This window comes from Syngnathus scovelli, chromosome 6, assembly GCF_024217435.2.
Source record: "Syngnathus scovelli strain Florida chromosome 6, RoL_Ssco_1.2, whole genome shotgun sequence".
Lineage (NCBI taxonomy): Eukaryota > Metazoa > Chordata > Actinopteri > Syngnathiformes > Syngnathidae > Syngnathus > Syngnathus scovelli.
In genome coordinates, this window is record NC_090852.1 from 18,158,433 (window position 1) to 18,174,576 (window position 16,144).

At 47.0% G+C, this 16,144-nt stretch overlaps 1 protein-coding gene across 1 annotated transcript; it reads left to right on the forward strand.

Annotated features, from left to right (window-relative positions):
- Positions 1-12: 12 nt before the first annotated feature.
- On the forward strand, positions 13-16,132 carry lrrk2 (leucine-rich repeat kinase 2). The gene is made up of 51 exons (XM_049722686.2): positions 13-310; positions 779-864; positions 943-1,016; positions 1,123-1,211; positions 2,198-2,335; positions 2,411-2,545; positions 4,016-4,147; positions 4,654-4,773; positions 4,843-5,006; positions 5,073-5,152; positions 5,242-5,348; positions 5,496-5,750; positions 5,820-5,947; positions 6,028-6,172; positions 6,239-6,378; positions 6,435-6,566; positions 6,640-6,810; positions 6,882-7,146; positions 7,848-8,027; positions 8,089-8,198; positions 8,500-8,563; positions 8,649-8,845; positions 8,926-9,170; positions 9,242-9,393; positions 9,456-9,549; positions 9,788-9,974; positions 10,049-10,230; positions 10,302-10,531; positions 10,593-10,720; positions 10,785-11,003; positions 11,060-11,261; positions 11,371-11,459; positions 11,549-11,730; positions 11,794-11,948; positions 12,012-12,152; positions 12,333-12,524; positions 12,591-12,737; positions 12,807-12,919; positions 12,978-13,168; positions 13,257-13,417; positions 13,487-13,657; positions 13,793-13,893; positions 13,969-14,154; positions 14,236-14,429; positions 14,500-14,572; positions 14,635-14,822; positions 14,883-15,029; positions 15,093-15,322; positions 15,398-15,466; positions 15,534-15,669; positions 15,769-16,132. Exons 1-50 carry the CDS (start codon positions 28-30, stop codon positions 15,659-15,661), a joined length of 7,692 nt encoding a protein of 2,563 aa, XP_049578643.1. The 5' UTR covers positions 13-27; the 3' UTR covers positions 15,662-15,669; positions 15,769-16,132.
- Positions 16,133-16,144: the final 12 nt, after the last annotated feature.

Here is a 16,144-nt window from a genome sequence, read left to right on the forward strand (position 1 = left end):
GGAAGGCGAGCGAAAGTTGACTTTTGGATGAGACATGCGCCCCGATGCGGCGACTCTCAGCAGCCTTCCGTGCGGCCCTTCTTACCGGCCGGCCAGGCAGCCGTGGCCGCTCGGCCCATCGGAGCCTCTCCTCGAAGCTGTCATGATCTGACTGCCCGGGGCTCGTTCGTCGAGATGGACAACAAAGAGGAGCTGGAGGAGAGGTTGAGGAAGCTCCTGGTCAGGCTCAAGAGCCCCCAGGAGGACAGGCAGCTTTGCACGCTCATTCAGATCCTGCAGGATCTGCTCTTCCTGTCTCGCACCGACCATGGTAGGTGATACCTCGTGCATGGCTGCTTCTGCTTCACGTTGAGCATCACGTCCAACCAAATCTTTCCACTAGTCGTTCAATCACTTTCCCGAGTAGATCAAATGTCCATCTACGTTTTGGTCACAATGTCACTACTTCTTGACAACTAGGTCCAATGTTCCTCTACCTTGACCTTCCAACTAGTCCATCCTTCTTTGATAGTTCCAATGTCCAACTAATCCCTTAACTACTCCATCCCTATCTAATGTCCAGCTAGCCCAATATCTCCAACTAGTCCTGCCGTAATAGATCCAATGTCCATTTCGTCCTTTAACTGCTCTGACCCAGAGTTGGACTTGAAGTTTTTTTGTAGATATGTTCAGTCTGTCCAACTAATCTTCCTAGTAAATCACATTTCAGAATCATAGCAGGGCCCCAAAGCAAAAACACACAAAAATGAACTGGTCTAAAGGATCATCTTTGTTTCAGCCTCTCAGCTATTTGCAGACAAAGACATTCAAGAGCCACTTATGTCTGCACTGTTGTCACACATGGAAAGCAGAGGAGTCCAGCAGGTACTTGAACGCACCACCACTGTTTGTATGGATTAGAGTTTTGTCCCAATTAGTAATGATGTCATCCTGTTGCCGAAGGTGGGCTGGTCACTGTTGTGTCAATTGCTGGAAATACGTCCAAGTATGTTGGAGGACCTAAACACACCTCACCTGTAAGTAACTGCGTCTCGCTAACAAAGTAATGAATTGCCGGGTCGATTATATCTGCCGATATTGGTCATTTTTAATATAATCAATTTTGTGTGTTTGTGCACGCAGGCAAATCCTCAGGGTTCTATCTCAGTACCACTCTGACTGCCGAGTAACCACAGTCGCGCTCCGATGCCTGGCGCTCCTTCTCCGCTCAGGTACTTCTGGGCCGTGGCTATTTTAACTTTACTTTCAGTTCTTTTTTTTTTTTTTTGGTGTGGCGTGTAAGTGCTTTCGTTTTGCTGCAGCAATTGTTCACACACAATCATGCGTAACACATAATTTTAAATAACTAATGTAGTGCAAATATTCATTTACTGTCGTGCAAACATAAAACAAGTTTATTTGGCAGGACAAAAAATAAATATTGAAATGCAGTAACAGTGAATGAAATGAAATGTAACCTAAGAAGTAACTAGTCGCTTGAGTGAAAACGTAACCCAGAAAAGTAGTTCCGGGCAAGAATTTGTGCATACATGTAACCCAGAAAGTAACTTAAAAGTCGCAACGTAGAAAGAAAATGTTGATGTAACTTGTTGGAAGTGAGCCGTGGCCTAACCTAGGAAATAACGTGGAAGTAAATTTTGCCAGGAAGTAGGTGGAGCTAAGACATAATTACATAAACATCAAGCAAACGTAAAGTAACTTTGCCAAGAACATAAGCTTACCTTACCTTATGTTACAAAAGCAAAATGAAACCTCAACCGCGATCATTAAACCGCAAAGTTAAGATAATGGAGCCGAGTTCCAGAAAAAATTATCTTTCATTACGCAGCGGAATTTCCCTTTGTAATGGTGCTTAATTAAGGATTGCGTAATTAAACCTGCTAGTGGAAACGTACAACTCTTCTGTCTAATGTTTTTCTTTTCCACTGACAGAAAAACGAAGTATGCACCTGCATTGACGTTTTGCAGCTTCGCCTAATTAAAAACTAAATTAAAAGTCTGCCATTTTGTTTTAACTTGATTTTTTTTTCCATGTTAGCTACCGCCCAGTGGCAACATTTGAAGGCTCATCACAAAAAAAAAAAGATCAAGATTGCTTGTGAAGACACTTTTGTAATCAAAACCATGTTCAGAAGATCAGGTTGTTTTGTTGGAGAGCATGTGACATCATCAACGGTGGCTTCTTTCCGTCACACAGACGCCATCGCTCTTCTGCTGCTGGAGGAGGTTGAGGAGGACGTGTTCGGCCTGGTGGTGCAGGCCATGAAGTCTTTCGCCTCCAACGAGGAGGTGCAGCTCCAAGGCTGCCGAGCTCTACATGCCCTCCTTCATCGAGGTGAGCCAGAAGTGACAAAATATTTTGGATGAAATTATATAATACCTTTTTTTTTTTTTTTTTATAATTGTGCAGTGAGGGATGACCATTTGGTGGCGTTTGTGGAGAACCAAGACCACGTGGCGGTTCTGGCCGCCCTGCACGGGTTCCCGGGGAACCCCGAGCTGCTGCTGCAGGCCATGAAAGTTCTCCTCCCCCTGTCCAGACCCAGTAAGACTTTCCTCCATCATTATTTCCACAATCGAGTATACAAATAACATCTTAAAGTCAGTTTGTCAGACTGTGGGTTTATTTGACATTGCGAAAGTCTATCATTATGTTTTTAGCTTGGTCAAAGCTATGTATTCTTTTTTGTTGCCATCTGGCAGAAAGTCTAACTGGGATTAAGTTTCTGTCAACCCTTTGAAAGCAAAACTTGAAATGTTAATCGTTTCTGCCATTCTGGCTCAACTTGACTAACTTCCTATTCAGAAGCGTGTTTACCGCTGCCTTATATGTGTCAAGTGCTTAATTAGAGCCATCCTGATGTTGTTTTTGTTTTTAAAACCTGTCTTGGCCAGACAGGCCATAACAAGGTTAAAAATAGTACCAAAAACAAGGAGAGGCTAACGTGCTAATGCTACTAGGTGTTGACCACATCTATACAGGCCACAACAAGGTTAAAAATAGTAGCAAAAACAAGGAGAGGCTAACGTGCTAATGCTAATAGGTGTTGACCACATCTATACAGGCCACAACAAGGTTAAAAATAGTAGCAAAAACAAGGAGAGGCTAACGTGCTAATGCTAATAGGTGTTGACCACATCTGTACACCCCAAAAGAGTTCATAGATGAAGTAAAATACATTTTAAATCATGTAAAAGTGAGGAACAGTCTTCCATGACTACGTTGTCACATTCCTGTAATTCAGCAGCCATTTTAACTAGCGTTCTCCTTTAGCAACTCTGCTACCTTTGTCCTCATAAAGACTTTCATAGATCAGTTACTGTAAAAAAATGTTCCCTCCATCCCTAGTGGATGTAATTTGACCTCATTATATTTGCTTTATTATTGTTCTGTGTGGAAATAGGTCGCTGATGATGTCATGTCGGGACATATTTAGCCTCGGCATAAATGTCAATGCTTGGTGGACATTATGATTAACAGCGTGGGACTTTTCCCCGCCGATTGGGTCATGGCTTTTATGCCGTGGCTTTCTACGAAGTGGCAAAGGATAACTTGAAATCGTTCTACTTAATGTCACGTAACGCTAATAAAACGGATGGAACATCTTGAACTTGAACAAGGGCAACTGTGTATACTGTAAATATTATTTGCACTGTTTGGAAATTGAATTTGCGGATTGGGGACATTTTAATCTCTATTCATTAAGTATGAAATCTCATATTTATAATCTGCAGAACAGGGAATTATGGAAGTTTTGCATTTCAGTGCTACCCATTGGTGCATGATAATTGCTTTCGTTTGGGGCGCTCTTGGGGAAATTCCGTAATTAGTGTTCCTCAAAGCACTGGAATTAGCCCAAAAGGGCTAATTCGAACCAGATTGGCCAACTTCCTGTTCATTTATTTTGCTGCCAATAAACAACGCAACTATTCATACATCAAAACAACAGCTTCTAAATTTCCTCAACATTTATAAAAAACAAAACTGTAATCATTTTGTAATATTTTCTTGCAGGCAGCAACGTGGAAATGTTAATGTCCGGCAGCGCTCGCTGCTATTCTGCACTCATCTCGGCCATGGATGCCTTCCCTCAAAGCGAGGAGCTCCAGGAGACAGCGTGCTGCCTGTTCCGAAGGTTCACGTCAGGTCAGCAGAATCATCATAATTATTCCCATATGAATATAAAAGACGAATCATTTTCAGCATGTCCATCACATATTTATTTACAAGTGGAAAAATGCGGTGAATTCTGTTCTAAATCCACCCGCAAATCTTCAATACAGGAAGACTGTAAAAAAATATTTTTTTAAAGTATTTTTTATCTGGCAAGCATATTTGAGCACATAGCGTGAGCTATGACTAGCTGTACACATGCTAACTATGTTAACTATGCATGAACATGTCAGTTGAGCACTTAATGACTCACGCACAGTCACTTTGCACAAAAAAAAAAAAAAATGCAACGATGAGAAGTAAACACGGATAAAAACAATGCATGTCTTTTGGGCGTCGCCGTTCTTGTAAATGAATACCTTGCGGCGAGACGTGTTTGACATAAAGAAACTTCGTGAAACAAATTAGTCAGATTCGGCAGGTCTATTGTGATTAATCCATTTGACATTATGTGTAATTGTGCGTGTGTGTCGACTCAGAGAGCTACTACAACATCCTGGTGCTGAACGGCGTGGCCCGGGTGGCGGTAAGGGCCTGTCAGACGTTCCCCCACAATGCCACGTTACAAGCCGCCGCCCTCTCCTGCCTGGCAGACCTCAGTGAGAACACACACGCAAAAATGTAAGCACAAAATAGACAAAGATTCCCTCACACGTGATGCTCCTCAGCGTCCAGCATGGTGGAGAGCCGAGCGGCGGCCGAGCAGGGCTTGGAGGACGGCGAGGCGGAGGAGAACCGTGGGGGTGCCTCAGGACATCTGGATTTGGACCTGGGCTGGATGGGGCTCTGCTGCACGGCGCTGGATCTCCACGCCGCCGACTCGCACGTTCAGGTTGGGCTGAAGCAAAAGCAACCTGAAGTAAATTAAATCTGATGAAATCGGATGACCCCCTTCCAGGAAGCTGCATGCTGGGCCATTCATAGTCTGTTGGTCCACGGAGCTACAAGGAGTCAGCCAGAAGAGGAGCAGGATGATCGGTACTCCATATTAGTATTCCAACAGTCTTTTTTTTTTTAAAATTGATGACAATAAGTTTCGAAACATTCTGTGGTGCATCTCTTTTTAGGACTCCTGTTCACAGACAGCTGATGGCGGCCATGTTGCTTCACTCCTCCTCGCCCCGCGTCTTCCAGGCTGCCACAAGCGCCATCGCCACACTGGTCACACGAAATCGTAAGTGGGCCTGGGCTTCCTACATACATAGTAAAAAAAATAAATAGCCTCAATCGTGGACCTCCTCGGACCTCCTCTAGTTGCAGAGCAGGTGAAAAGTAAAAATCTGAAAATAATTTACATGAATATCTCACGTTGCTTTCATAGCTAAGATGCGTTCCACCCTGCTGTCCAGCGGCCTCCATGTCAACGTGGCGGAGATGATGAAGAAGCACCCGGCCTCGGTCCGGGTGTCCGTCAACGCCTGCCGCTTGCTCGGCCTCCTCTTCCGAGGCCGGACTGCCGGCCTGGATGAGCTCAACATGGCCGTGGGTCAAATCTTGAGTGTCATGAAGGTCCACAACTTTCAACCGGAAGTTCAACTGGAGGCCCTGCGAGCCAGCCTGGTCTTCCTCTGTCCAGGTTCGATGGGCTCGGTAGATCCAAAGTCCAAATGCTCCTGCTGAATGCTAACACGCTAACCTTTCCAAGACCGAAGCTTACGAGAGCACGGCTCCTCGGTGGCGGACCCCGACATGTCCGACGTGTCCCTGAAAGTCCTGAAGAACCAGTGTGTGGTTGAAGGTGCACATACCGTCTACCTGGAAGTCCTCAACAGGGTATAAATGTTTCTGGATTTTGTCGATTCATCCAGCAATCCAGAGTAATTCTGGGATCGGTTTATTATCTCTGTGTGTAGTTCATCAGGTGTCCGAACATCCAATTGTGCGGCTTGAAGGTGCTCGCCTCCCTGGCCGACTGCTCAGGTGCAGTGGATCTGCTCTGCCAGCAGGGGGCCATCGACACGGTTCTCCACACGCTGCAGATGTTCCCACAGGATCGAGGTGCGTTCACAAAAAATTTATATAAATATAAATGAAGTCACTGAAAGTTTCCAAATCATCCCGCAGAAATTCACTACTGGGGTCTAACCCTGCTCAGCTACTTGGTATCCAAGAAGAAGCTCTCCAGGATGATCGTTCCTGTACTAGCTTCAGTCCTGGTGGCCTCACTGGGCGAGTACAAGGAGGATTATGACTTACTGCTCAAGGTAGCTAAAATCATCTAAGGCTATGAAGGATAAATTATAATCGTATGTGTCTTCAGTGTTTCCAGGTGGCTCTGAGGATGCTGGACGCTTGTTCGGGATCGGCTGTGGAGCTCCAACGAGAAGATTTTGATAGGCAGATATTCCAGCACCTCCGAGACTCCGACATTCCCGAGCACGGCAAGAATCCAGTATGTCACACGATTGACACATTTTGACAATGAAATGGATTCCATCACTCCATCCCTGTTTTTATATCTTCAGCTTCGTCGGTCAGCGTGCTTGGCTCTGTCCAAGATGTGCGCCAACTCGGAGCTTCACTACAGGATGCTGGAGAAAGCGTGTGAGGACGGAGACACCGTCATGGCAGAGTGTCTCATCGAGCTCGGGGCCGACGTCAACAGGAAGACCAAAACCGAGTCCCTCATCTACCAGGTGTGGACATCATGGGTTTATGACCTTCTCTGTTGACCCTGAGCCACGTTTCCATTGGTTGTGTGTTGTAGGTGTGCGAAAAGGGAGGCCCACTGGAGTTGGTGGAGCTGCTGTTGAGCCAAGGCGCCCACGAGCAGCAGCTCCGCCGGGCCTTGGCCGTCAGCGTGAAACGCGCAGATGGCCCCATGGTCATCCAGCTGCTGGGCCGTCTGGGCCTGGACCTCAACAACAACGCTTTGTGCCTGGGTGGTTTTCGCCTGGGGCGTCTGGATGCAGCTTGGCTCTGCCCCCTGCTGGCCCAGAGAGGCGGAGCGCATAGTTTGCGTTACAGCACAAGTGAGAAAGCTTCAATATATTTTTTCCTGGCTCAAATTGAAGTAGTTAAGATAGTTCCACTCTTATTATTGATTTCAGGCCTTTTTTTAAAAAAAATATTTAAACATGCCCTGTATTCAAAATTTGAAAGATACAATTTTTTTTTCAACTTTCAACTTTTGTTATATTTTCTAACACATTTTAAAATGTTGACTGTTACAAGATATCACACTTATTATTTCAAATTATTTCGTCACATTTATTTATTTTATTTTTAATTTTTTTACGGAAAATTTTAGATTGAATCATGTGACATTACGCCTTTCAAACTAAGTAAATGGAAAATCACAGCAAAACCAAGCAGGCACTCTCGGGGCAACTAAGACAATTTGCGTTCTTCTTGCTGAAACCACACCTATCTACCAGCTAGTGTGATTTATTACCTGGTTTGGTAATTTGCCTTCACCTTCAGTAAACAACAAAGTGACTGTGGGAACCAAAAATGATGTCAAACAGGTCGAAGGACAAAACATGCCTGAAGCGTTTTTGTATGGTGACTAACATTGACTTTGCGTCATCGTTATTTATTCAATTCAATTTAAATCAGTCAAACCTGGTGACAGCCCAAAATTAGACAAAGCGGCCATTTTAAAATTTTAAAAACATCAAACCCCTCAACAAAAAAAAACAATTATTGGATGTGTATGTTCTTTGTCTTGAAGGTAAAGGAGCTAGCTTGGCACGCTACATTCTGTCCTTGCAACGCTCCAGGACACTGGGAGCTCCTCTGAAGTCTCCGGGGGAGCCCTGCCTGACGTCTGGATACATGTCGGACGAGAGCGATGACTCCAGCTTCCTCTCCATGGACGAAGGCCTCTTCCTTGACGACATGGAGAGTGACGGTGAGGAACGGCGTTTATTTATAACCGTGTGAAGAGTTCTGAATCGTTCTCTGTTGATTAGGGAGCGATTCACTGACGGGGGTCTCCCTGAAGCCCCACAACTCCACGGAGGAGTTGAGGGGGAGTTCGTTCAAGAGGAACCACGGACGCCGCAGACACGCTAGTGCGGAGGTATTGGAAACATTACAGTCATCGTAAATTGCTGATTTATTTATTACAGTTAGCATTTTATGCTAAGCTATTAACTCATTCACTGCCGGGGACGTTTATATTCGTCATTGTATATATTTGGTATGTCTTTGACCAGTTTGCCTGAATTTCTGGTTTGCAAACTATTGTAATGACTCACAAATCCCTGTAGATGGCGTGGTACCGTATTTTCAGGCCTATTTTTTATTTTTTTTTAATCATCTTCTTCTGTACTCCCTGTAAAAATATTTACATTTGATAACAACATCGTTTCTTTCCCCAGAGTGGTCCGATAGACGGCGAGCACAATGAGCACGCACACAGACGATATGGAAGACACCAAAAAAGTATTTGGACATAATTTTATAAAAATACCTCTGGATATTTTAGTTTTTAAATTTGATTCAAAACTCTGGATGTTTGCATTTTTAGCGTTTGGGTCTCTGGAGAGCTCATTGGTGCTTCCCAAGGAGAAGGAGAAGATCCGCCTGCTGGACCTGTCGGGGAACGAATTGGACTGCCTGTTGTGCCTGATGGACCATGGCCCGGTTCAGCAGCAGCTGGCTCACCTTCTGAGACTGGACCTGAGCCACAATGTTCTTCTGGAGTTCCCACCTGCGCTCTGTCAGGTGACGATAAGACTTCAAGTTCTATCAAATCTTTGGTTTTATTAGCTGGCTTGCCTTCACAACTGCGTCTTTCGGTGTAGAGTTTGAGCAGCCTGACCCGATTGGACCTACAAGGCAACCAGCTTCAGTCGCTTCCGGTGGAGCTCCTCGCCTTGCCGTCGCTCGCCACGCTCAACGTCTCACGCAACTGCGTAGGCCCGCACCTCGTTTTGGATGCCGCCTGTCCGTCGCTGCGGCAGCTCAACTTGTCCTTCAACAAGCTGACGACCTTCCCGCACCAGATAGGCCGCGCCGCCGAGAACCTGGAGGAACTTCTCATGGAAGGGTAAAGAACCCGGCAAAGTGGCGCTAAAAAGCTTCTCAGATGTCCAAACGATTTCCACCGTCGATCTTCAGGAACAACGTGACCGAGCTCTCCGTGCCCCCGTCGAACCTCCCCGAGCTCAAACTGCTGGACGTGAGCAAGAACGCCGTGACCAATATCTCATCCAGCTTCTTGACAGGCTGCCCAAAGCTAGAAATTTTCAACGCCTCCTCCAACAAAATAGGTGTGGCACTTACTGTAAATATAATTATTTTTTTTTTTAACAGAGATAATTATCATCTGCAGGTTTCTTGGAACAGCTCCCGCCAAAGCTCATAACACTGAAACTTGCCAAGAACAATTTCGTCGCCGTTTCCGATGCCATCCTCCGCCTACCTACGTGAGTCAACCACAAAAATGTATTTTGCATTATTCATTTTGTTTCAAGTCATTTAATTTTTTTCTTTATATTTATTTAGAATTTTAATTATAATTTTAATATAATTGTAATTTGTTTATATTTAACCGTTGCATCATTTTTATTTTTTTCCCCACATTATAAACATTATCAAAGTCATTTATGATCGTTATATTAAATATACTGTATTTATATATATTTTTTTAATTTTTATCCCCAGCTTGAGATCGGTGGACATGAGGACCAATCAGATTGCAGTATTACCGGGCCCGGGCTCGTGGGTGTCTAGTAACCTACGCGAGTTGATGTTCAGCCACAACCTCATCAGCCAGCTGGATTTAAGCGGGCCCGTCCACAAGTGGACCCGACTGGAGAAGCTGCACTTGAGTGACAACAAGCTCGTTGAGGTGAGATGAACGTTGGGGAGCTACAGTAGTAGAACCAGGCCATCCAAAAATGATGATTATTTTTTTTTGGTTAGATCCCACCACAGGTTGGTCTCCTGGAGGGTCTCACTTCATTGGACGTGAGTCGCAACTCCGGCCTACGTTATTTTCCCGACGAGATGGGCAGGCTGGGTCGACTGTGGGACCTCCCGCTGGATGGCTTGCGACTCCAGCTGGACCTCAAACTGATCGGAAGCAAAACCAAGGACATCGTCAGGTAGAAGAGAACATGGACCTGTAAAATTTCTTTCATTTTACAATTTAAGAAGGTTCTTCTCCCTTGCTCAGGTTTCTCCAGCAGCGTCTGAAGAAGGCCGTTCCGTATTACCGGATGAAGCTCATTGTGGTGGGGAATGCCGGCAGCGGGAAGAGTAGCCTGATCCATAAGTTGATGAAGATCAAGCGTTCGCAACAGTCCTCCCTTAAACGGACGGCCGGGCCCAGCGTGGACGTACGCGACTGGACCATCAGGGAACGGGACAAGAAGAAGATGGTGCTGAATGTCTGGGATTTCTCAGGTGCGTGGAGTCACACAGGTGAATTAAGACCCGGGAACCAAATCAAATCCAAACATCTCAGGTGGCGATGAGGTGTGCGGCTCGCAGGCTCATTTCCTCTCCTCCAGAGCGCTCTACCTGGTGGTCCACGACTTGAGCAGAGGAGCCCAGCAGCTGGATGCGCTCAAGCCCTGGCTCTTCAACATCAAGGTTGCCACGACAACTGATTGCCGTGGATGCCAGATAATCGAAATGCTTCACTTCCTTGTCGAAGGCGCTGGCTCCTCTCTCCCCGGTCATCCTGGTGGGAACGCACATAGACGTGAGTGACGACGTGGCCTTCCAAGCCTGCTTCAACAAAATCCGCGAGGAGCTGCTCAAGCATCAGGGCTTCCCGACCATCCAAGACTACTTCACCGTGTCCACCTGCGAAGACTCGGACACCCTCGTCCGACTGCGCAAGGCCATCGCTAAGGAGGCCGCCGACTTCAAGGTAGCTCCACGTCATTCCATCAGAATCATCTCTCCTCACCCCTTTTCGACCCGCAGATCCAGGGTCAGCCCGTGATGGGCCAGCTGGTTCCCGACAGCTACGTCGAGCTGGAGCGCAGGCTTCTCCAGGAGAGGAATAGAGTTCCGAAGGAGTTCCCCGTCCTAATGCGACAACAGCTGCTGGACCTCATCCAGGAGAGTCAGCTGCCACTGGAGGAGGCGGAGCTTCCACACGCCATCCATTTCCTCAGCCAAGCTGGTCAGTGTTAGGCTGCTAATAATTAGCACGTTAGCGCTTTTTTTTTTTTCTTCTTTAAGAAATGATCTAAAAAAAATTATTGAGCTTTATATTTTTTTTCATCTTCAAGGGGTCTTACTGCACTTTGACGATCCCACGCTCCAGCTTCAGGAGCTCTACTTCATCGATCCTCAGTGGCTCTGCAACGTCCTCTCGCAGGTTTGTCACAATTTTCTTTCGTGATTAAATGAAGACCACTGGAGAAAAAAAATGTTAAGTGCACTTAAATGGAGAATTATTATTTGCAGAAACTGACCCTGAAGGATGGATGGAACCATCGTCAAGGAGTGCTTCAGCGCTCAGCAGTGGAAAACTTTCTGCTCGAGACCAAATGTTTCCCCGCCAGTCATGCTGTGCACTACTTGAAACTTCTGGAGAAGTTCCTCATCGCGCTTCCCTTTGGACAAGATCAGCTTCTTGTGCCCAGCAGGTACAAATGGAATGCAAAAATAAAAAAAAATTATGGATACCTTTTCATATGATTAAACTCCAGTTTAGCAAAAGACAAGCCGAGCATTGAGCTACCTCACTGCGAGAACTCGGAGGTGATCGTTCGAGAGTACGAGATGCCGTACTTCCCGGCCGACTTCTGGTCGAGACAGATCGTCCGCTTGCTGGAGGTCTCGGCTTATTTGCTCTACGGCAGAGGTAGCGAGAGCTCGCCAATCACGTCTCGCCGCACGTCGGAGTCATTCATGTGTGTTTACGCAGAGAAAGCGTGCCCACCTGAAAAAGTGTGCTGGAATCGAGGCGTGTACCTAAGCTGGTCCATTGAGGTCTACTGCCTGGTGGAGGCGGCGCGGGAAGATGTTTCCAGCGTGCTCCGGATCACCGTGCCCTGCTCGCGGAAAGGTATCCGAGAAGATGTTTTTTTCTCCCTTTTTTTTTTTGGAGCTCACAAAAGCCTTGTACAGCAACAATTTGTGGTACTCCAACCAGCAGATGGCGCTGTTGTCCTCTCTTCCCAATATTGATGACAAACCTGATTCTGATGAATCTGATTGCGGTTGTCATTGTTCCACTTCCCGCCAGGACGGGTGCTCCTGGGTCAGGTGGTGGACCAGGTGGACTCCCTTCTGGAGGAGTGGTTCCCGGGCCTGCTGAGCACCGACGTGCACGGCAGCGGGGAGGCTCTCCTGAAGAAGTGGGCTCTCTACAGCTTCCAGGACGGTCACGAGTGGAGCAAGATGCTGCTAGAAGACCTCTTTGCACATTTCGACCAAGGTGAGACCTCACCGCGTTTAAACATCTTCATAAAAACATGTAAGAAATACCTGTCTATCTTTTCAGACTTTCTTCTGGTGAACCCTGAAGACCCTCGCTGCACCATTCCCATCTCTCAGGTTGCTCCAGACGTGGTCCTGAGCGATCAGCCGGCTGGGACTACCTTGGACAGCGACGAGCTGCACGTGGACCTCTCCAAAGCCAACCTCCTTGGTGAAAAACGAGATATATAATATGGGAATTGCATGGACTGTTTAGTAAGCGCATGTGGTGAACCACCAGGGGACGGCGGCTTTGGCACGGTCTACCGAGGCATCTACAAGAATGAAGAAGTGGCTGTCAAGTTATTCAACAAGCACGCCTCAGAACTTTACATCTACAGACTCCTTAGACAGGTAAGCGCCGCAAGATTCGACCTCCATCGGAACATCTTCCAATATAATTGGTCTCCAGGAGCTGGTGGTGTTGGGCCGCTTGCGCCACCCCAGCCTGGTGGGCTTGCTGGGGGCCGGCTCGTCTCCGCACGTCCTGGTGATGGAGCTGGCCATGCGGGGTTCCCTCGACTCCCTGTTCCAGCACAAGAAAGGAAGCCTGAACAGGAAGCTCAGGCACAGGATCGCTCTGCACGTGGCCGATGGACTACGGTAAGCGACCATGTTGCAGGTACAGATTCGACTATTTTAAAAAGAACGTCCTTGGCACTGAGTGAGGTGATCCGCTGCGTTCCATCAGGTACCTCCACTCGGCCATGATCATCTACCGCGACCTGAAGCCTCACAACGTGCTCCTGTTCAACCTCAAAACGGACGCCGACGTCATCGCCAAGATCACCGACTACGGCATCGCTCAGTACTGCTGCAGCATGGGCGTCCGCTGCTCGGAGGGCACGCCAGGTTAGATCATCGCCCGACCACCTGAAACATCTCCAACAGCTCGACTGCAAGGACCTCACTGTCGTGCAGGTTTCCGCGCACCCGAAGCCGCCAGGGGGAACGTGACGTACAACCAGCAGGCTGACGTCTTTTCGTTCGGGCTCCTCCTCTACGACCTGCTGACGGGCGGCGAGCGCATCTGCGACGGGGTCAAGTTCCCCAGCGAGTTTGACGAGGTGGCCGTGCAGGGAAAGCTACCGGGTAAACAACAAACTGACAATTTGAAGCACGTCAATAATTCAAATGGATCTTTTCTTCAGTTCCTCCAAATTTCTCAGAAAAAAATCATTTCAGATGTGTGCATAAATGATTATTTTTTTTTTTTTTTTAACGTAGATCCGGTGAAGCACTACGGCTGCTCCCCTTGGCCTGACTTCCAGGCTCTGATGAAGGATTGCCTGAAGATTAATCCTCATGATCGACCTACATCTGCTCAGGTGAGAAGAACTTTTGAAATCCCCCACAATGCTCGGGTAATATTTAGTCGCTGATTATATTTACGTTGCGGTCAGGTGTTCGCCCGGCTCAACTCGGGCGAAATGTTGTGTCTGATGAGAGAGATGCCGCTAGCCAGGCATGTGCATGCCGAGTGCGTAACGGTGAGCGGCGCCACCGCCTGGCTGGGAGGGGGGAGCAGCACTCAGAGGACAGGAACCGTCACCTCAGTAGACCTCGGCGGCAACCAGGTCACCACACAGGTACCCGAACACGGACACATCTCTAAAACGGTGAGTGGAGCTCATCATGATGTATGACAAATCTGAAACTTCTCCATTCAGGAGATCGACAACAGTCCCGTTTTATGCCTGGTGACGGTCCAGATCCCCGGCGAGACTTCCGATTGGCTGGTGGCCGGCACGCAGTCGGGTTCGCTGGTCGTTCTCAGCGGCGAGAACCCGTCCACGTGGTACCGCTTGAATAACGTCACTGATTCCGTCACCTCGCTCTACTTTCACGTCAATCCTCCACGCCTGTGAGTTACCACAAGATTTAAATTCACGACCCTCTTTGATAATCTACAATATGCATTTTTATTTTTTTAGGCAAAGAAAAAACTACTTGCTGGTCGGCACGGCTGACGGCCTCCTCACCATTTACGAAGATTCGGCTCTCAAGGTTCGAACATAAAATAATTTTTATCCTTCTTTTTATCTGCAACACTTTTCTTGCATCATTAGGAGTTTGGTCAGCCGGTGAAGTCTCTGGTCCTGGGCACCGTCAACACTCCCGTGGTGTGCTTATGCTCGTCGTCGTACTCTCTGGACGGTCGCTGCGTTTGGGCCGGCTGCGGTACCAGGATCCTGTCATTCGGCGCCGACTACGACGTGAGCAGGAACATGGACACCCGCAACGCCGTAACGCTCCCGTGAGTCCAATTCAAGTTGACGCGCCGACTGGAATACTTTACAGAACTTTGGTTCCGTAGGAATCAACCCAGAAACGAGGCCAGCGTGTGGCGGATGGCGGTGGATAAATACGTGTACCTCAGCAAAGCCGGCATGGCCACCGTGGAGGTTTGGGACAAGAGGAGCGAACGTATGGTGGACTGCATTGACTGCGCGCAAATTATAAGGTCAAGCAAACAAGAACCGTCATGACCTCTTTCTCGGTCCTAACCTAATCAACCTCCTTAAAGACACGGTTCCGACGGAGGGAGCGAGGCGGTTGAGCCCGCCGACGGCTCCCAAGCTTGGGCCCGGTGGGCGCAGGTCAAGTCCCTGCTGGTCGGGCAGAGCACTGCCACGCTTTGGGTGGGCACCCGAGGGGGCCACCTGCTACTTCTGGACTTGGGTAACAAGCACCACACGTTACGGGTCATCCCACCAAGATGCCACTCGCTACGATGCATCACCTCAGCATTCATAGGTGGATATTATTTATTAATACACTCAATTTTAAGTATCACAATTTCTACAAAAAATTATTATTCGGCTTTCTCAGAGATGCAAAACTGGAAGAATGTGGTCCTGGTGTTGGGCAGAAGACTCCCGGAGGACAAGAGCGAGTGGGGTGAGAATGCTTTGTCAAGAGTTCAGTGCGGAATCTTGCTAAGCGTGCTTGTTTCGGACGTTCTCAGACGCCCAGTCGGTGCTGATGGTGTGGAACAGCACGATGCCCTCCGAAGTTAAAGATTTGAAGAAACACCTTGAGAGGAGAGAAAACATTGCGGCCAGGATGAGAGAACAGCTGCACAGCCATGACTGAACATAAAGGTTGACTTTTCATTTTTTTTATATAGTGCATATATATATATATCTTCTCAATGTAATATTACAAAATATCTAAATAGAACTTTTTTTCTCATTTTCCAGAACGTTGGTGGGAAAGGGATTAAGTTTGACCTCAGTGAGCTCTTGAAAGAAAGAGGAACCTTAAATTTGTTGGAGAAAATGAAGATGTGAGATTGATTTTAAAGGGACACAAGTATTATCCATCAGGGCCCATGAGCAACAATTACATTTTTTTTTTTTTAAAAAAAAAGAAAATATACATGATGCTTATTTCAAGTCATGTGATCATCACTCAAATGATTGACACTGCACATTTTTTTATTATAATGGTTCCTATCTGTGGTTTACATTACACGCAAGTATAATTGTCATATTTCAAACAGACCAAGGAGTGGTCACAATATTATTTTTGTTAAATGTTAAAATAAACTATTTGAAATTTTCATTTTGACTTTTT